Source organism: Castor canadensis, chromosome 11, assembly GCF_047511655.1.
Source record: "Castor canadensis chromosome 11, mCasCan1.hap1v2, whole genome shotgun sequence".
Taxonomy (NCBI): domain Eukaryota; kingdom Metazoa; phylum Chordata; class Mammalia; order Rodentia; family Castoridae; genus Castor; species Castor canadensis.
In genome coordinates, this window is record NC_133396.1 from 18,215,078 (window position 1) to 18,235,674 (window position 20,597).

Below are 20,597 nucleotides of genomic sequence, written 5' to 3' on the forward strand. Positions count from 1 at the left end.
ATTTAAAGGGGAGAAAAATAAGCCCAAACTTAAACCTATGCAATGGCAACAAAAAGAGAAAAAACCACCTTTAACAAAGTAGCAACCTACTCAGAACATTCCATAGTGTGAAATACAGGAACTCTATTTAGGACAGTCAATTGCCCAACACTCAAAAAATACCAAGACTGGAAGACAAATATTTGCCTGCTCAGCAAAACTCTCTTCGCATTCACAATCTCCACACTGTCCTGTTTCAGAAACAGAGGACAACAAAGCTTCTTCTCTGAACCTCCCTTCCCCATACTGTGTTCTTGCTACCATCCACAGAGGACCATGATGAAGGACAATCCTCTGAAGGGAGCATTCTTTCTGCTAAAAAGTCCTCAGCTGGCCCTGTCCTCCTCCACCTACCCATCCTTTGCTTGGGCTCTGATCCCATGTAGCCTAACCTGCATAAAAGAAGGCTCTACACCAAACAAAAACAAAAACACAAACACTGTCTCATTCCTGGCTCTTTCCTTAAATTTGGGCAGGGAGCCGGGATGTAGGTTAGGAAATTTTTAGTTTGCCCAGCTGTATGTCTAAGTGCAATGTGCAACGAATCTGTAGAGTAACAGCAATTTCTGGGGAAACATGTCTTGAGATCCTAAGTGCCTTAGGGAAATGCTACTTTTGCCCAATGTCTGCACTGCTTTCATTTCATTTCTAACACTTCCAACTTGGGAGCCATCCAAAGTTTCTGACTGCATGAAGGTCAAGTGGACTATGGTGAAGTAGACTTTTTTTTTTCCAGGACAATTGAGAGTATTAGTGGTGGTGATGAGGGTCAGAAGAGGAGGGAAAGATGGTAAGAGAGGAAGAATGTGGACTCCTGGAGAGCCAAGAACTGGAGGCAGAAGACCCAGGTATGGGGCTAAAGCATTTATTTGGTACCTGGGATCTTATATTCCTCACTGTAAAAGAAGATGAAAAAGTGTATTTTGCCACCTCTGGGGGAGAAGTGAATGTTATTGGTGAAAAATTGTTTTGAAAAATAAGCAACACTGGGTTCACGTAAGTCACAAAGTGCTCCTATTTATTTGCCCCACTTCACCTGTAGGGCCCTGTTTCCAAGCTGTCAGGATATCAAAGCAGTGATATTTTGGGAGCCATGAAGTCAGTGCTAATGTTGAGACCCAATACACAGAGAAAGCCTTAAAAGCACCCGAGGGATCTGTGAATAGATAGGAAAGCCTGAGATTGAGAGTGAGTTCAGAGTTGGACAGTCTAAGCGTGAAGAGCCCTCACTCCATCAGGAAAGCAAGGCAGCAATTGCTAGTTACAGATTTAGAAACTCACAGGCTCCAAATAAAAGAACATTGCGTATAATATTTTTATAAAAATATTATAAAACAAACTATCAAAACCCACCTACACCTGCCCTAGAAATCAGAGAGCACTCTGATTTTGTAACTAACACTTACAAAAGGAACTTACAAACTACATGACACTATATGAATAAGGGATCACTGGATGTCAAAGCACCAAGCAGAGAGCACAGTACAGTGTGTGACCATTAATATCATTCCCTGCCTCTTCTAGGTCCTTGCCCATATGGAAGAGTTATATTATAAATTATGTGATAACTAAGAACCTGACATTGGGCACTGAAGCAGTTCAGAAATGGAGGGAGTTTAACTCTGGGTAAATGAATAAAATTAAAGCAATTACATTATTAGTTTAAAAAATTTAGAAATGACCCAAGCCTTGTATGCACATATGAATAAGAAAAATAATAAATAAAAAATGTATGATCATTACTTAAAAACTGAACATTAAAATTAAAACATTTTTCATATAACAACAGACTCACCACAATGTATGGTGTTTGTCAGACATTCATTGTCACAATGCAGCTTGACTGTCTTGCAGACAAATTCAATATTATATTTAAATTGGCAGAGGCAGCAGGCCATATGCCGAGGTAAGATCCTGTAAATGGAAACACAGATAATTAAGTTAATGGAAACAGTTACTGAGGGGTAGAAGAGGCAGGCCAAGGCTACCACAGGGCTGTGTAGAAAGAACTCTTGAAGCAGCACGACCTGGACAGGTTGGTAGAAGCCCAAAGATAAACTGCTGCTCTTGAATATTGAAAATAAATGGGAAGGAAGACAGGTGCCCAAATGAAGGATCAGCATGGCAGTGGGTGTCATATGCCTCAAATAGAGTGCTAAGGATTAGAATTGAGTGACATTGATCTGTAGTATCAACCAGAAGCATCTCCTCTCAACTCAAGTCTCACTCTGGGTTGGGAGTGCACAGGAATGAGGCAGACTTCTATGATAAGCTCCCAACTTATGGAGTCACTTTCTCAATTCCCACTGAGTGGCAAATGTTAGAAATTATTATAGGTATTATAAACAGCATAGCTTAATCCATATTGTGTTGTTAGAAAGCAACAGATCATATTGTGCAAATCTGGGCAATTTAAGCACACAAAAAAACAGGGCTAGGCTGCAGCTCAGCCCTGTAGAGGGCTTGTCCACTGGCTTTAATGTCAGCATCAAAGAACTGTAAAGATGATAATAAGGTACGACATAAATAAGAAGAATCCTGTACCCATAGCGATACTCAAAAAAAACAGGTATGTGTGGTGAGGACTGCACAATAGTGCAAGCTAATAAATGTAGAAGGAGTGATAGGATTAGAAAAGCGAATTATAACTGGTTTGAACAGGACTCTCATTGATGCACAGCGGGGTGAAAAGATGTTTGAGGGTAGCATCTTCACTGATCTCAAATTGCTACTCCACTGGTTATTTAGTAATTATCAAGCAATAACTTGGAAATCTTGAAGATGCCACTTTAATCACGTGATTAAAGAGCATCATGGGTCACCTGAAATCACGTGGCATATCAAAGGTTTCACCTGAATTTAGTTCTGGGGAAAAGACAAATCCAGAGGGTGGGACAGTTTACAAGACAACTGTCTCAGACTGTTTAAATGTACTGATGTCATGAGAGGCAAAAGAAAAAAAGGTGATCAAATGTTTTAGACTAAAGGAAACAACATCTGGTCTATGACTACCCCTGAATAAAAACAAAACAGACTTAAAGAATATTATTGGCTTATAGCCAAGATGGAGTGACAGGAACCAACTTAACCTTCCACCCAAAACAACAACAACAACAACAAAACATCAATAAAAAGTTTCCTTATGAGGAATAACCCATAGGGTGGTGTTGAAGGGTGTTAACCTCATTAATGGATTAATCCATTTATAAGCGGATAGCTGAATTGGGCTCCTAGGAAATGGGGTCTAGGTGGAGGAAGTAGGTCACAGGGGCCTGTCTTTGAAGTGTATATTTTCTCCCTGGACCCTCTCTCACTCTCTTTCTTAGCTGCCCATTAAGTGAGCAGCCTCTGTCTCAGGCTCCCACTACCATTTGTTCTTCCTCACAGACCCACAGCAATAGCCACAGACAAAAACCTCGTAAACGTGAGAGCCCCCTCTCCGAAAAAATAAATCCTTTCCTCTTCTAAGTTGTTTTCTCAGGTATTTTGTCATAGTGATGCAAAGCTGACTAACACTAGCTTGCCGCTTTGAGAGAGCTTCCAGGTTACAAGGTAGGGAAGGAACACAAGCAGCGACCCATGATCTCCCTAGTTAAGGAAATGGACTTGAGGCTGGCGGAGTGGCTCAAGTGGGAGAGAGTCTGCCTTGCAAGTGTGAGGCCCTGAGTTCAAGCCCCGGTACTGCCAAAAATAAATAAATAAAGGAAATGGAACTTGAGAGTCCAGGTGAACCAAGGTGACTATAATTTAGAGCACAATACCAGAGGAGAAAGAGTCACACAGAGAAAGAACTCTGGAGCCGTGTCGAAGGATGGTTGGGAATATACAGCAAAGTACTAATCAGAGCATGTGTCTGAGGAAACTACTCAAGGCCAGGAAAAGAACCACCAAACAGATTAGAGGATATGGCACAGGGCTAGCAATACTGCCTGCTCCTACAGGGCAGACTGGAAAGCCTCATGATCATGGTGCACTGGGTACTCAAAGGTCTTGCCTTAGTACTTGTCAATAATGTACTCTGGATTAAGGTTACTTTGTGGTCCCCCTTTACAAATCTTCAAAGTTAGGACCTATATGGTAAAATTGTTTTTGAGTAACATAACCTCACCTGAAATATGATCAAGCATACTTATAGGAATATCAAAATATACAGTACACAACAAACTCAAATTCACAATGTGTGGAATCCAAAAATTATTAAGAAGCAAGAAAATATGACCCATATTGGGGGGGAAAAAGTCATAACCAACCCAAGACTTACATGTATGTTAGCATGAGCACATGAAAACAGTTCTTATAAATGTGCATGAGGTATGTAGAAAACTTAAAGAGTGAAAATGGCCACAGAGAATGGCAGTGTTTTTCCATCTAAGAAAAAAGCAGCAGGGCATGATGATGGCCTCCTGTAATCTCAGCACTCAGGAGACAGAGGCAGGAGGATTGCAAATTTAAGGGCAGCCTGGGGGGAGGAGAACAGTGGAGGGGGTGAATTCAAGTATGATATATTTGATACATGGTAAGAAGTTTTGTAAATCCCACAATGTACCCCCACGCAGCACAAAAAAAAAAAAAAAAAAAAAAAAAGGGCAGCCTGGGTTACATAGCAAGACCCTGTCTCAAAAGAGAAGAAAAAAAGAGAAATAGGAAGGAAGATGGGAGGGAAGGAAGGGAAGAGAAAGGAGGGAGGAAGGACAAGGGAGAACACCACTACCTTGTGTAACTAAGAAGCCTGGTTAGTGATGAGGACTCTGCTATCCAAAGGAAGGCATCTCCCTGATAGTGGGGGATCAACTGGCAGATGCTCTGAGAGGTTGAGGATGATAAGACTGGAGCAGAAACCAACAGATTTGATATCGTGGCGATTTCAGTAAGGAAATGATCAGAGCAGAGGGCTAAATGAAGGGCCTTTTCCATACTAACCTTGAGCACATAAATTTCTACTTAGCTTGCCATATTGGAGGGAAGGTGTCACAATTTAAGCTGTTGTAAGTGGTATGTCGTGATAGACCCTACAGAATATTTTTCAAAACTTCCAAAAAAAATAAAATGGATCATAGACCTAAATGTAACTGTAATTTCTGAGAGGAAACATAGGAGAAAATCTTATGATGGGCTTACACAAAGATTTTTTTTGGTTGCTACTGTGGTTTTTTTAATTTGATTTTTACTAGCATAAATTAATTGTACAAAGGGCTTTTGTTGTGATATTTACAACAGGCATGTAAAGTTCTTTGATCATCTATTTTACTCTTTCTCAGCCCCCTCCCCTCTCATTTTTAACAGTTTTGTAGGTACTATGGGTTTTTTATTTTAATTTTGTTTTTGTTTTGTTTTGGGATTGGACTGGGGTTTGAACTCAGGGCTTTGCACTTAGAAGCAGGTGCTCTAGCACTTGAGCTGCACCTCTGGTACTATGGTTTCTAACTCAACCACTTGAGCCATGCCCCCAGCCCTTTGTGTGTGTGTGTGTGAGAGATTGGGGTTTGAACTCAGGGCTTCACATTTGCAAAGCAGGCACTCTACTGCTTAGACCTCCATTCCATTTTGCTCCAGTTGTTTTGGAGATAGGGGGTCTCATGAACTGTTTGCCCAGGGTGGCCTTGAAGCATGATCCTCCCAAATTCAGACTCTCAAGTGTGAGAATCAGCTTAGGTTGGGTCTTTTCTGTCAAAGGATTTAATCAGTAACCCCTGCTGTTACAAATGTTAGTCTCACTAACTTGCTTCCCATACACTTGCTTCATGGATGCTACTTAATATGATAAAAGTTTCTATTAAGAACAAAAGTGGTTATCCTCAGCTGGACAAAATTCCACTAGATCCCCTGGTTCCAGAGCTGATAACCTAAAACAGTTATTGCTTCCTAGAGCTTTTAAACTTTTCTTCAACAGCCCATCCCAATGTCCTCTTTCAAATTAGCCAACTGCATAGACTGTGACCCCCAAAATCTGCCCAATTCAGGGGAGGGGCAGCATTGCATTAGAGATAAAACCCTGCTGGTTGTACTTGCTCTTTGTCTATGGCCCACCCTTCTGCAGAAGTAAATTTTGCCTTGTTGGTTGACTTCTGAGTTGTGTCATCTGTCTCTCCTGATATCCTGATATCTTAAAGATATTTCTAACATCAAGTAACTAGTATTGCAGATGTGAGCTACCACACCTGGCCTTGCTGTAGTTATTTTTCAGACAGAGTCTCATGTTTTTGCCTGGGGCTAGCCTGAGACCTTGATCCTTCTATATACAGCCTCTGCTGTAGCTAGGATTATGGAAATGTATCACCATACCTGGCTTGGTATGAACTCATTGGGATGAGTTCTCACTACATTTTTGCCCAGACTGGCCTTGAACCTTTGTCCTCCTATTCTCAGCCTCCCAAGCATGTTGGATTACAGGTGTGAGCCACCTTGCCCAGTGACAACAAGTTCTTAGACAAAGATTTCGTAGGTAAGACACACATACACACGTAAATACAAACCATACAAGAAAAACTTCCTACATTAGATAGAGTTCATCAAAATTTAAATATTTAAAACATCTGCTCTTCAGAAGACAGTGGAGTGAAAAGACGAGCCACAACCAGAGAGAAGATATTTACTAAGCACATATCTGAGAGAAAGGACCTGGATCCAGAGTATGTAAAGCACTCTTAAAGCTCAGAAAGAAGGAGATAAATATCCAACTAAAACATGAGAGCAGATTTGAGCAGACACTTCTGTAAAGCAGACAGTTGCCCATAAATGCAGTCAACCTTATCTATCAGCTATTAAAGAAATGGAAATGAAGACGACAATGAGACACCTCTACACACCTACTAGTAAAAAAAGGCTAAAATTTAAGAAAGAAATTGAAATATCAGGATCAGGTGAAAATGTGGAGCAAGTATAACTCTCATACACTGCCAGTGGAATATGCTAAGTAAAAGAAGCCAAACACAAAGTACTATATGATTCCATTTATAAAACGCTCAAAAAGTCAGGTGTAATCCTAGCTAATCAGGATGCAGAGATCAGGAGGTTCGTGGTTTGAAGCCAGCCTGGGCAAATACTTTGTGAAACTCTATCTGGAAAAACCTATCACAAAAAAGGGCTGGTGGAGTGGCTCAAGGTGTAGGCCCTGAGTTCAAACCCCAGTACCACCAAAAAAAAAAAAAAAAAAAAAAAAGTTTGATGGTTGCCAGGGACTACCAGTGGGAGGAGTAGACTGACTCCAAAAGGATATGAGGGGATTTTGGGGATGACAAGGTCATTCAACATCAGGAATGGGTCATGATTACATAGCCATGCAAAACCATCAAACTGTAGACGTATAAAGTGTGAATTCGGGAGGTTTGTCTCAAGTGGTAGAGCACCTGCCTAACAAGTGCAGTCCTGAGTTCAAACCCAGTCCCGTAAAAAAAAAAAAAAGTGTGAATTTTATTACATGGAAATGGCATCTCAAGAAGCCTGATTAAGACATTAATCAAGCCAAAGAAAACTAAAGCGATACATAAATCTAAGAAAAACTAACTTACAGTTTTTCCAACTTAAGAGTCATCAGGAGGATGTTCTCAAGTGTCGCAAGTCGCACTTGTGTTTTTCCCAGGTCCCTGAGGGAGAAAAGCCCACATTCATGATGAACCCCAACACAGACAGTGTGTACTTAAAAAGACATTTCAAGGAAATGTTATTAGTTCAGGTTTGACTTCCCCATGAAACAAGCCATTTCACGACCTTGTCACATAAGATAATTACTCTTATTTTTTTTTAAGATAATTACTCTTATTGAAGAAATTTAAGTTTACTGTTTGCATCATCAAATTAATGACTTTGGCACTGACCAGAGCCTAAGTCTTTTTTCTAACCATTATCTTCCTTCTCATTTTCATGTTGCTTTCACTCCTATCCTTTACTCTTTGCTTTGAGGAATAAATGATATTTCTACCTGTGTTTACATGTTGAGTATCTCTATGTGTTCTTCCCTGGCTGGCTGTCTTGTTCATTTTAATCCTTTCCTTTGCCAATAACATTTTTTCAATTACCTAGTTAAAACTAAAATGACAGCTTAACCTTTGATGAAAGTAAACAAAAACACAAATCATCTCATGACTCATAAAAATTATTGCAATACTTACAGATACTTTAATGCTGGCAATTTAAAAAGATGGGAATCTTCAACAGTTGTCAGAGGATTACGACTGAGAATTCTGAAAAATGCAATGGAACTAAAATGGTCATTTTCAGTATGGATGAGACTACAGGAAAAGTTTGTATTCATTTTTGTATGAAAATTATGGGTTAAAAATCATTTTTTGTCTTTACCTACAAATTACTTTTAGAATCCATAAGCATCCTTCTTTTGGGATCTACCCAGGTCTCCAAAAAATAAAGTGGAGAAAAGAAAGAGGAGGAAAAGTAGGGAAAAAAACATGCCAAAGAACATTCAGGTCAAAAACTCTCAAAGTGACCACACTGGTAGGGAGCCCTGCCCTGTAGGAAACAGTGTATTTTAGGTCCTCCATAATTCACGAGGTTGCTCATCTTTCAATTTAGAATGTGAAACAATTCATGATCTAATTCACTCAATTAAGGAAAAAATAGGACCAATTTATGATTTGAACCCGTTAAACCCATGCTCCCATCCCATACTCTTACTTGTATTCTTCTGTCACATCACAGCCTTTGTTATACTGCAGGTAATTAATCACTTGTCACCTGTCAATCACCCAGACTATCAGCAGGTTAAGGCAGGGACCACACTTTATTGTTCTTATCATCCCTGTGCCTGGCATAGAGCCTGAAATTTACCAGTTATTTAACAAATGTTTGCTGCATAAATAAATATCATTCTGTTTACATATCAGTGAGATGAATAAACTTATTCTCTCCCTTTCCCTTCCTCCCCTTCTCCCTCCCCCTCTCCCTGTCTCTCTCCTTTGATACAGGGCCTTGCTATGTAGCCCAGGCTGGCTTTGAACTCCTGGGCTCCAGCAGTCCTCTTACATCAGCCTCTCATTAACTGACTACAGGCACATGTCCCTGTGCCTGGCATAAATTCACTTTTGATATAAATTTTTACTTCAAAAGGCTGGATAGGTTTTCTTTTCAATTGTTTAAGTCAAGCAAACAAAAACAAAAAGTAAAGAAAGAAATAGGAAGAAAAGAAAACCTGCCTTTAGGTTAACTCTAACCAAGAATCATTAGTGTAACTTCTGTGGAGCACACAAATGACTATTACAGCTAGTTTCCATTGGGCTGCCAGGCATCTGTTATCATCATTTCACACTTAATCATCACAATAATCTTGTGAGGTAGATGTTGTCATTACCCCATTTACAAAAGAGGAAACTGAGGCACAGATTGGTTATGTAACTTGTCTTAGGTCACCAAGCAAGTAAGAGGCAAAGCTGGAATTTGAACTCAGTTCTGATTCCAAAGCCTGTGTTTAACATTTATGAAAAAAGGGGCTCAAGATAGCTATACCTTAAACTTAATTTTGAGAGGGCTTAATATAGAAATAACTTTTTTTAACAACTTTTAGAGTATATTACCTATACAAAAATTGATTACAAGTAAATTTTTAACCTCATACGGGAAAGCCTCGATGAGCATTATAGTTTTTTTATTCCCTTTTCCCTGTGATTTAAAATCATGGCACATGGTGACACTAGTGAAAATGATGAAGTAAGAACATAACTGCTGGAATGCAGAGAAACACTGAAACATAACACGCGTAAGTCCCCAACCCCAATGACCTTCCCACTAATGTCCAGCACCCCCCCCTCCCTGTCCTCCTTCCCAACCATCTTACCTAATGCCCATCCCCCTCCAACCTCCATTTCCCCACCCCACAGGATGTTTAAAATCCCCAGGCTGTAAGAAAGGCGTGCTCTCTTGCCCCTCTCAGGTCTCGTCTCCCTAATAAAGACCTGATGCTTATGAAGGTCACAGATGCTTTCTCAGTGTGTCTCTTTTCAGCTTCTTCACTTTTCTTTCATAGGCTAGCACTCTACCACTTAAGCCACACCTCCAGCTTCCACTTTTCTTTCATTTGGTGCTGAAACCCAGGAGAGTTTTGAGCAGGGATGTGGGGAGGAACACCCTTTCGGGGCTACTGTGATTTCATGGTGATCCTCATAAGGTCAATGATGCACCCCCGTGGGGTCTCTGGTCCGGGCTTGAAAGAGACACACAAAGGCCAAGAGATGCCTAAGTTCCCTTGAGGTGTGCAGCTGGTGCCCACCTCTATCTCCAAAACTGTCTAACCTCTCTCTTTCTCCCTTCCTCTCCTTTCCCACCTCACTATCCTCTATATGATGCTAACACTACTATATTTTCTGCCACACTACTGTGGGGCCTGACCTTTTAGTCATACATACGCTCCTAACTTCTCATTCCTCTGAGACCTCCTGCAGGGCCCTTTGCGGATTCCACTCCACACTCTCAACACCGGCTCTGATTTCTACAGGGATGGGCTGTGTGGCACCTCAGTGTGTCAGTCTGGCCATTCTCCCCTTCGGTATTCCTATTTCTCCCTCTCACCTTCCAGCCAACTTGGCTCCTGGTGAGTCTGGCTGTGGTTATTCTGTGGCCCTAGGTTCGTTTTTCCAGTTTTGCAAGTTTTCCCTGGGGGACATCCTAGGGAAAACTTCCTAACTGCAGCCATGGGTAATACCCACTCAAAGATTTCCTCTGACTCCCCCTGGGGTGTCTTTTATACAATTTTACCAAACTGAGCCTAAAGGGCAATCTAAAATGAAAAATCCTCATCTGTTTTTCTAAATTTGACTTCAATACAAATTAGACAATTCCTCTAAATGGCCCAAATTTAAAATTTTAATCCCAATGTCCTCCGAGACCTCGACAACTTTATTGTGAGAAACAGCAAATGGCAAGAGGTCTCTTATCTTTAGGCTTTCTTTTATCTCAAGTCCGACCCTCCCTTTGTTCAAACTGCTGGAGCTTGTAGGTTTGACTCTAGCTCTCTGCTGTTACAACCTGAAAAGCAGTGGACAGCAGCAGCTCTTCCCAGGTTCACTCTCAGGCACTGAATGGAGGCTGGAGTCTTCCTCCCCAGTTCCCACTGCCTCTCTCCTTTTTTTCACCGCTGTTCCACCCTTTCCTTTCTTTGACAGGTCCACCAGAGACCATCTTCCATGGCTGGATTTGCTCCCAACACCTTACCATCCACAGCTACATCACCATCAAAAACCGTCTCCTCTGGCTTCAACCTAGCTTTATGTCATCCTTTCCTTTTTTCTCATTTCACAAGATATAAACAATGTATAACTTTAAAAGTTTTCTCTAAATTTGTCTCAGCCATTATGGAGGTTACTTTCACTCCTCCTACTCCATGTCCAGCTCCTGTCTCCTCTCTTGGACTGGCCATACAGATTGTTAGGTCCCTGGCATTCTTGGGGTGGGTGGAAGGACCCGAGGCTACACCTTAAAACCAGACCCCGATTTATGACTGCTTGTTTCTCCCTGCCTGATTGTTTCTCAGCTTGCAAAACAACTCAGGAACTTCCAGTTACTCAACTAGCCAGGCATGTCGACCTGTTTCATCTGGTGATCGCAGATAATCAGAGACCAGAGACTCTCTCTCCCTCCCCCATGGCTCGGCCCCTCCTATAAAGCCCACTACCCAATTTAGCCAAGCCACCTCACTCTGAACCCAAGAGTGATGGCCCTGCAGCCTGGACCAATAAACCTTTCCTTTCCACATGTGGTGTGGTCTTAATTCGGCAGTACCTTACACAGATGAGGACAGTAGAGACAGAAATGGACAGGGAGAAAGGGAAAGAAAAGTCCTGCTCAAGTCACATTGTCAGTTCTTTCTGCACCCCGAGTGACTCATATGGTCCCAGGACTACAAACATAAAATCAATTGGAAATCTAAATGACATGTGGCCAATGATTGGAGCTACTTTTCTGTACTGGCCTCCTGGTTTTTCACCTAAGACTAAGCCTCTAAAGTCTGCCTAAACACTCTACTAACAGTTTTCTCCTTTAAGTCTTGTTTTATGGTGGGTGGTTTTCCCACTGCAGACATGTCAAGACCAGGAAGAGGATCAGGTCATATCCAGGTCACTGCAGGTAGCGACCATGGGCTGGCCCGTTTGCTGTCCTGGCCAAGGCACAATACAGTTGGGATGATGGACCCATGACCTCAGCCTCATGTAGGCACAGGATGGAAAAACCAATGACAGAATTTCAATTCTCTATCTAAAATGCCCCATGTATTTAAAATAAAAATTAAAATCTGTTTTCTAGATTATGGCATGAACTAAAAGACAAAAGGGCAGCCTTCCTGAGTTCTGCTACAGATTCAATAAGGCATTTGGATTTTTCATGAGTTGCCTTACCTAAATATTAACTCTTGAGGGGCTAATTCATTCTATCTTTTCCATGCTTACTATCACCAGTTTCACTGGAGAGGTAATCCTTTTTACTTTGCCCTCTGCCCATTTTCCAGCCTGTCATACAAATTCTAATTTAAAAACAAAATTCTTAGTATAAAATAAGAGGATGGACTTGTATATCCCCTCATGCATCCTGTATCCTTTGTCCTGACAAGGATATGGAATGCCAACACTACAAGACTAGGCTCCCTAAATTTATTTTAAAGATTTGTCTTATAACAAAGTTACTGTAGCCCAAGGCAAACTATTCTTAAAAATTATTAAAAACACCCCTAGAGGTAGATCTAAAGCCTCCCATATCTAAGAGTGCACTTGAAATTAATGTAATTGTTTTATGTTTCATTGTGTAAATTTTGTGTATGGCTATTGTATGATTAACTTATTAGAGACAAAAGTTTGATAGCTATGACAACAGTCTTCTTATTGGAGACTGAGACTGACTCAAAACACTTTCCTAGAATTGACTCTTGCCACAGGTGTTACGTTGCCCAAAACGAGTCCTAAAAGAACAAAATGGAACACATCTCAATCTGCTCCGAAAATTTTTTTAAAATAACTAATCAATGTACTTGTGGCCACTTAATTTTTATATGTTCTTGAACTCTTGAATATACATGTGCTTAAATTGACATGTATGGCATGCCTAACTTAAAACTTTTTTTTACTATGTGTGTGTTTAAACATGTTTAGGATGATTCTTATTATAGAGTTAATGTAAAGAAACGAAAGGCTTCTGTTCTCTTCTTTCCTCCACCTCTTCTGCTGCTACTTTTAAGAAAAACCAGTTTTTCAAAGGTTATGTCAATCAGATCTGTCTAAATTATAGGCATTATTTTATGGACAGTAACCTTAATCTGTTTTATTCCATCATAAGTGTAATTTATATTCAATTTTTTTATAATTAGATTTATTAACAAATGGTATCTTTATAAATTACTTATTGCATAAAAACAGTTTAAAATTGCCTGTATATATGGGTCTATACAGTAAAAATATAAGGCTAATTAAAAAAACAATTTTATTTAAATTAAAATTCTTATAAAAGTTATTTTTAAATACAAGTTACAAAGTCAACAAGTAGAAAGGATATAGATAGGTATTGAGTGTATGTTTGGGGAAAAGTTAAAGGGAAAGAAAGCTTTTGGATGAAAAAGTATTTTGTAAAGAAGAGTTTGTCTTAAAGATTGTTCCAAATATGGAGAAGAGGGGTAAGGACAAACCATCAGAAGTTTCAGAATGTTATATGAAGGTTCTGAGTAAGTCTTAAAAGTGTATAATAAAAGCTTCGGTATGTGATAAAGTTAAAAGTTGACTATAATCTAAGAGTTGCCTAAAAGATTTTCTAGGTTCATGTCAAACTAAAATCTAATTCTCTATGCCCATAAAACAAGGCTATCTTAATATTTTTCTGCTCTGAGTAACATCTGCAAAAAATTGTTATAAGGAAAGATTTTATCAAGCTTTAAGTACTACTAAATCAGAGTTCATTTACGTATTTGCTCATGCAAAGGGCTCTTACATGATCACCTTATTACTGTGTTCTGTGTCTAGACTTTAAGTATTGTACAAACATTTGCAAAGTTAAAAGTGTCAATTTATGTAAAATGATGAGCTAAAGCTCTCATATCAAAAAGCATTAAATTTAACTAAACAGCTAAAGTTCTTTATCCAAAAGCGTTACATCGAAACCTTTGACATAGAAAATGGTTAATGAAACTTTTGGCAGGTGTGCTGTTTGTTATCAGTAACAGTCAGCAAAACCTTTCTATTTGGGCAGTCCTACTACTTAGAACCTGGCCTATATTAGTTTTAGTCAAATAAGTGTTACTGTGTATGTATGAAATATACTTGTACATTAGAAAATAAGGCTAATTGGGATCACAGGCATTGTCCCCCTAACTTGTAAGAGATCTAAAGTTAAGGATGCTAGACTTTTGCAAGCTTGTGTCCATATGTTCCTAACTGTAACAAAGAGCATTTAGTGCTGATGTTTTTATACTATCAGTCATAATTATTTTCCTAAAAATGTGGTCCACAAAGGAGATAACTAAATGTTCTGACAATTCCCAAACTATTTTTCAGCATTTTAACTATGGCTATTCTAAGTCTTGTCATTCTCAGTCTGGGTCCCTCTTTGGAGCATTTGCAATCCAACCCAAAATAACTCTACCTAGTACCTATTTTTCAATTGAGTCAGCCTTCTAGATATTTACTTTTGCTGGCTTTTTTTTTTCAAAATCTTTAACTATTGTCTGTTAACATTCTGCAGCATTTTTAAGTTGTCAGGATAACATCTATAGTCCAAGCAGAACTAAAAATGAATGCCAGGTAGGCCCATTTCTTCTAAACCTCTTTTGTTTCTTATTGTTTGGGCAAATGGGTCTTATCTGGCACTGATTCCCACCTGACCTGCCTGAAGCTTCCCCTCCAATGCCGAGAACATCCAGGAGAAGGTATTCCTGCACCAAGTGACTCTCATTAACCAGATGGTTAATTAACAAAATCTTCAGAGAGATTAATTAACTCTCTTCAGAGAGAGTTTGGAGACGAGAGGGAAAAGCTTCACAATCCGGATGGACTCCCCTGTGCCAGACCTCACAAAAGTTATTGAAGCTGAGAGGTTTTAAAGATCTTATGCAGGGCTACTGGTCACTCAAGCCTTTGCAGCACCTCTGACAGAAGGCAAACTCATATTTTTGGCCAAGGCCTTCATTTTAGGTAAAAAGACATTATTTTTGCTGGCTCCAAACTTATCTTTTTAGTAGCCCATGCTCATGGAGTTATCTTCCCTTAGGCAGTCTATTTAACTGGGAGCATTCTGACTTTTACTTCCTCTGCATTCGAAACAGGTGTTTCTAGTTTTAGAACTAAACTGCTTCTACCCTCCAGATAACAACTCTGGAACCTCTCCCAAAACAAAGACTGAGGTAATGACCAACCAGGCCACACCTGTGACTGGAACCGTTTACTATATATACCTTTGTCCCCTGCCCCCAGTTCCTTTGCCTACTTAAACTTATAGCCAATGTCTGTACCCCAAGGTCCCTTGGTTTTCCTTCTCATGCTGATAGCTGGCCCATGTGTCAAGGCTCACTTCGTCTCCCAAAGGGTACATTTCTTTAGACAGGCTGCCACTCAGACCACGCACAAAGGATGCTGCTTTTACGTCAGGAACTCAATGCCAATCTCCAACAGTGAACAACAGACAGCTGGGAACAGTGGTCTTCCTGGGCTAAGTGGATGCCACGGGTCTTCCCTCTACTGGGACTCCTTATTTTTCCCATTGTGACCTTGCCTTCAAAACAGGAGGGGATTAGATCTCCTCACAGCTGAAAAAGGCAGGCTATGCCTCTTCCTAAATGAGGATTGTTGTTTCTTCACCACTAAGTCTGGCATAGTTAAGGACAGGATAAAAAAAAAAAACTCAGGGACAGAGCACAACAGCTAACATCTGTACAGCCTACTAATATTCTTTCCTCCTTGTACCCATGGCTTATCCTGCTGGTGGTCCCTCTCTCATTCTTGTTTGTCTGGCTGTAATGTTCCTACCATGCCTCATTAGTACCCTCTAAAAACTGTTACAGGAATGTATTACTGCCATTTCTCGGGCTATCTCAGGGGAGCAGTTCAAGGCCATCATGCTTCTACAAACTTTCCAGACTCAACAACCCCCCACATTGCCCCTAGCCAGCAGGAAGTAGCCAGAAGACAGGTAATGCCCCATGCCACTTATGTGTGTGTGTGTGTAACAACAAGCTCCATGATTTTAGAAACTGAAGGGTCTGCCAGGGGAAAAGGATATTCCTTATTTGGATACCTTATTTTGAACAATTGATTATTCAAAACTTTTGAACATTTACAAATTAAGCAACCAACCTAAATCATCCCAAAGGACAGACCCGAGCTGTTATTTTCATCTTTAGTGATTTGCCCTCTCTCAACCTGAGAAGCTGCCGGGATTCCAGTACAAATCAAAAGCGATGACCGCAGCCTGCAGCGTGCCAATTTTTAGGCACCTAAGCTATCTGTAGGAAGCAATGCTAGCGGTCTGGGAGGAAGCAACAGGGTGTTTGTGAGACTGCAGCTCAGTTTGCCTTCGTAGTGTGGCCGCTCCTGCTTGTGGATATTCTCTATAGTGGAACAAGTAGTTCAACAGGAATAAAGCCTGGATTTCCCTCTTTGTCTCTCTTAGTGCTTTGTGATCTTGGCACAATCCTGAAGAGGCAGACAAGCCCTGTGAAAATGCTCTATCCAAATAAGGTATATCCTTTCTACTTGGTAGAATCCTTCAGTTTCTAAAATAGTGGCACTTGTGTTGTCAGAACCAATGAAGCAACTAAAAGAATTTTAAAAACTAAGCTATCAGTCTGGACCTGTGTAGGAGAATGAAGGAGAAGCACCTTAAAGTTGGGGGAAAATTACACTTAACCACTACTGGTGTTCTGTGTTTCATTCCTGATTTCATCTGAAACAGAGATAGGATTACTATGACCATTCGAAGAATGGTGGTTTGCTAATGAGCTTTTGGCTCCCCTTTATGGTGGATTTGGGCCCTAACATGTTGCTAACTTGTTGGGTTATTGTTTTTCAGTAACATGGAGGCTTTACTCAAGAGATTTACTGGGTTGTAATTACCTGGCACCCAGGGGTAAATCTAATACCAGTCAACACTGGGATTTGAACTCAGGGCCTTGTGCTTGGTAAGCAGTCACTGTACTATTTGAGCCATGTGCTATCTCTTCTGATTTTCTCATCACCAGGAAACAAATGTCTTTTCCTCTGAAGTAACACAGTAACTAGAAATAACAAGTTGGTGCATCCTCCTTTATGAGTCTTAACTAACCGAATACCCATCCCTACTTTGACTGGAAAGCAAAGACCCCTAGGGTTCTTTCCCCAAATAGGCATCAGCAAATTAGTGAAGGGATAAAGGAGGCTGCTACACAGGACCATCTGTAAGAGCAGTTAATCCACCTCCAGGCAAATCTCAACCCTCCCTCCAACCAGAAGGGAACTTGGGAACCTGGATTTCTGATGCACGAGGCAGGTGGATGACCTTTCCCAAAGTTGGGTTTGGAGACTCAAGGTAAAAATTGTCCATCTGGAGTCTCAGATGACCTTCAGGCTCTTCAACATCACAGGTTTTATTTTGCTTTTTTTGTTTTTTTAAACAAGGTCTTCCTATGTAGTCCAGGGTAGCCTTGAACTTGAGATCCTTCTGCCTAGGCCTCACAAGTGCTGGGATTACAAATGTGTGCTTGTGAACAGCAGAGAGTTTTTAAACTTTTACTGTTATTATTTTTTTGGTAGTGGGGATTGAACTCAGGGCCTTATGCTTGCTAGGCAGGTGCTCTACTACTTGAGCCACATCCCCAACCCTTTTTACTTTAGTTATTTTTCCAATGAGGTCTCATGTTTATGCCCAGGCATGAACTGTACTGTGATCATCCCATTTATGCTTGTGAGTAGCTAGGATTACAGGCATGGGTTATGGCACCCAGCACATCATAGAATTTTTGAGCTGAAAAGATATTAAACTCCACATTTCTTGTTGAAGGTAGTAAGGAAAAAAAAGGTATATGGAGTCAGGCTAGAGCAGTGTATATTCCTATTAATATTTTTCACCATAAAGCTTAATACAAACACCATCTTTTTCTTTCTTTTTTGGTGGGACCAGGGTTTGAACTCAGGGCCTCACACTTGCTAGACAGGTGCTCTTATTATATGAGCCACTCTGCCAGCACCATCTTTTTCTTGAAAAATAATGTTCTGAGGGGAGAGGTGCCCTATGGCAGGTTTTTAGAATTCTTTTGATTTGTCAGTTAGAAGAAACTGACATTGAGAAAGCACCCACCCCATTTGCTTGCTGGAGGATTCTGTGTTAAACTTGGCGCTCTGTAAGCAGCTATACATTGCAAACATTTAAGCAGTTAGGAACTCTGCATGTGAGAAGGAATCAGTGTTCAGCTTGTGAGTGAAACTTCAAGGACCATTCACATGTCAGAGCAGCACCATCGGGGGACCACGACTGTGCCAATTTGAGTGTTACTTGCATGATGTCTCCAGTGCCCCTGCCAAAGATCAGTACTAGGGAAAGCAGAGCATGTCATATGTAAGTCACACAAGGCTCTTACCTGTTGTACGTTAGTTTCCTTATTTGAAAAAATGGAATGCATCAAGACGTACTATTCACAGAATTTGTACAGGGCTTACACGTAGCTAACAGTAATGTTATGAGTTTTTTTTTTTTAAGACACAAATAAGTTTGAAACATGTTTGTCTTCTATTCCACTTACACTTGGTGTAAAAACTGCATTCCATGCCATGCTTGAAATGTTCCAAAGTTCAATTCAGTGATTAAATTGCAACCAAGATTTCTACAAAAAAAAAAAAAAAAAGCCAAAGAAGGAGAGGAAAAAGATATTCTTTCAGAACACTTATCATTGGCAGTGACTCTAACTTACATATGATGAATTATAACATCAATACTTTTCACATACCTTAAAGGAATCTCACTATGGATGATACTGGCTTATGATTTATACTTTAACATTTACAAATGCAGTGCATTAGATACAAAAGAGTGAATGCTCAATGATTACTTGTGTTAAGTGATCTTTATTTCTCTACAACAGGGTTTCACAACTTCAGTGCTATTGACATTTTGGACATTTCTTTGACATTTGTCATTTATGGACAATTCTGTGTCCATTGCAGGATATTCAGTAGCATCCCTATTGTCTGCCCACTAGGTGCCAATAGCATATCCACAGCTGCCAGGTGTCACCTGGGGGTAAAGTCACACTGATGGAGAAGCACTGCTCTGGACTGTTCACTCTGACCTGTAATGATTCTCACTGTCATCTTTGGTGCAGACTAAAGAACCTGCTAATTAATTTTAGTAACTTTCTACTAGCAAAATTTTAATTATCTTTCAAAATGAGTAGCAAGATTCCAGGCATAATGAAGTAACTTACACGAATTTCAAAAAAGGTAGTGATTCAAATGTCCGTCTTTCAATATACTGTATTTTATTGCAGGATAAATCTCTAGGAAAAGTAAAAGAAAACATTGCATTGATTAGCTATTAGGTATCTAATTAGCATGAATAGATAGAATTTAGACTCAATAATATTGAAAACATAATTTTTTCTAAACTCTAAACTTTGGATTTGTATTTGAACTTTCTAGAGCCCCCTAATCCTGCTCCCACCTAAGAATCTCACCTTCGTGATTTTCATAAATAAAACATTCACTGTAGATCTTGAGGGATACTTTTATTATGGGTATAACAAGGGCTAGAGTCATGCTCAAGTGGTGGAGTTCCTGTCTATAGTGCACGGTCCTGAGTTCTCTTCTTTTTTTTTTTTTTATAACCCTTCTAAGTTTGGATATGAAGTGTCCCCCCAAATGGCTCACATGTTAAAGACTTGGTCACCAACAGGTGGTGTGAGAGGTGATTGAATCTTGAGGACACTGACTTCATTGATGGATTCACCCACTGAGAAGCTCAGAGCTGAATGAGCGATTAGAAAGTGAGGCTAAGGTGGAAGGAGCAGGTCGCTAGGAGCATGCCTTTGACCAAGACCCTCTTTCTTCCCTCTTGCTGCTTCCTGGCTGCCGTGAGGTTAGCAGCCTTGTCCTCCACACCTTTGCCTCCCAGAGGCCCCGAAACAATGGAGAGTGCAGGTACAGACCGAAACCACTCAACTGAGCCAAAATGTGTCTTTGCTCCTTTACCAGGCATTTGGTTACAGTGACCAAAAAAGTGACTCAGATAAGCTCCTTAAAAATGTAAAAAGAAAAACAACAACGACAACAAAAAACCCAATTCTTAACTTATGAGCTACACAAAAGCATGTGGATTAGATTTGACCCATGGGCTGTAGACTAAATATAAATACAAGAAGTATATGGCATAGGAACACTTATAAAATAAGGTTCATATGAGCACCATAATTGCTCAGGCCTTATTACCCGTTTTCTGCTGTAAGTGGAGTATTTTGTTTTTACATCTCTCTTATCTATATAATTTTTAGAAATCTAAAAATGTATAGGGAGTATTTAATGCCAGAGATAGTCTGAGACCCACACAGACTTACACAAGTGCAGAATTTTTTTTGCTGGAGATTTCAGAAATTATCTCATTTGAACCCTTTATAC

General features: G+C 40.1%; 1 protein-coding gene and 1 long non-coding RNA gene across 21 annotated transcripts in view; one reads left to right on the forward strand and one right to left on the reverse strand.

The window, feature by feature from the left end:
* LOC109676013 (uncharacterized) overlaps window positions 1-20,597 on the forward strand; it is a 355,135-nt gene that overhangs the window by 19,973 nt on the left and 314,565 nt on the right. For 2 of the 13 annotated variants that reach the window (XR_012438539.1, XR_012438544.1), the window contains 2 exons: window positions 776-887; window positions 11,148-20,540. The exons of 9 other annotated variants lie outside the window; for them this stretch is intronic. This is a non-coding gene — a long non-coding RNA (uncharacterized lncRNA). Of the gene's footprint in view, window positions 1-775; window positions 1,760-11,147; window positions 20,541-20,597 lie in introns of those variants that run through there. 2 more of the 13 variants (XR_012438545.1, XR_012438535.1) reach the window with 2 other exon arrangements.
* LOC109679135 (leucine-rich repeat-containing protein 37A2-like) overlaps window positions 1-20,597 on the reverse strand; it is a 127,873-nt gene that overhangs the window by 6,809 nt on the left and 100,467 nt on the right. For 7 of the 8 annotated variants that reach the window (XM_074045628.1, XM_074045629.1, XM_074045630.1 and 4 more), the window contains 5 exons: window positions 19,412-19,483; window positions 18,731-18,811; window positions 8,148-8,219; window positions 7,548-7,622; window positions 1,835-1,953 (listed from right to left, as the gene is read on the reverse strand). In XM_074045628.1, the coding sequence (XP_073901729.1) occupies window positions 1,835-1,953; window positions 7,548-7,622; window positions 8,148-8,219; window positions 18,731-18,811; window positions 19,412-19,483 (419 nt within the window). The remainder of the gene's footprint in view (window positions 1-1,834; window positions 1,954-7,547; window positions 7,623-8,147; window positions 8,220-18,730; window positions 18,812-19,411; window positions 19,484-20,597) is intronic. The other variant, XM_074045625.1, reaches the window with a different exon arrangement.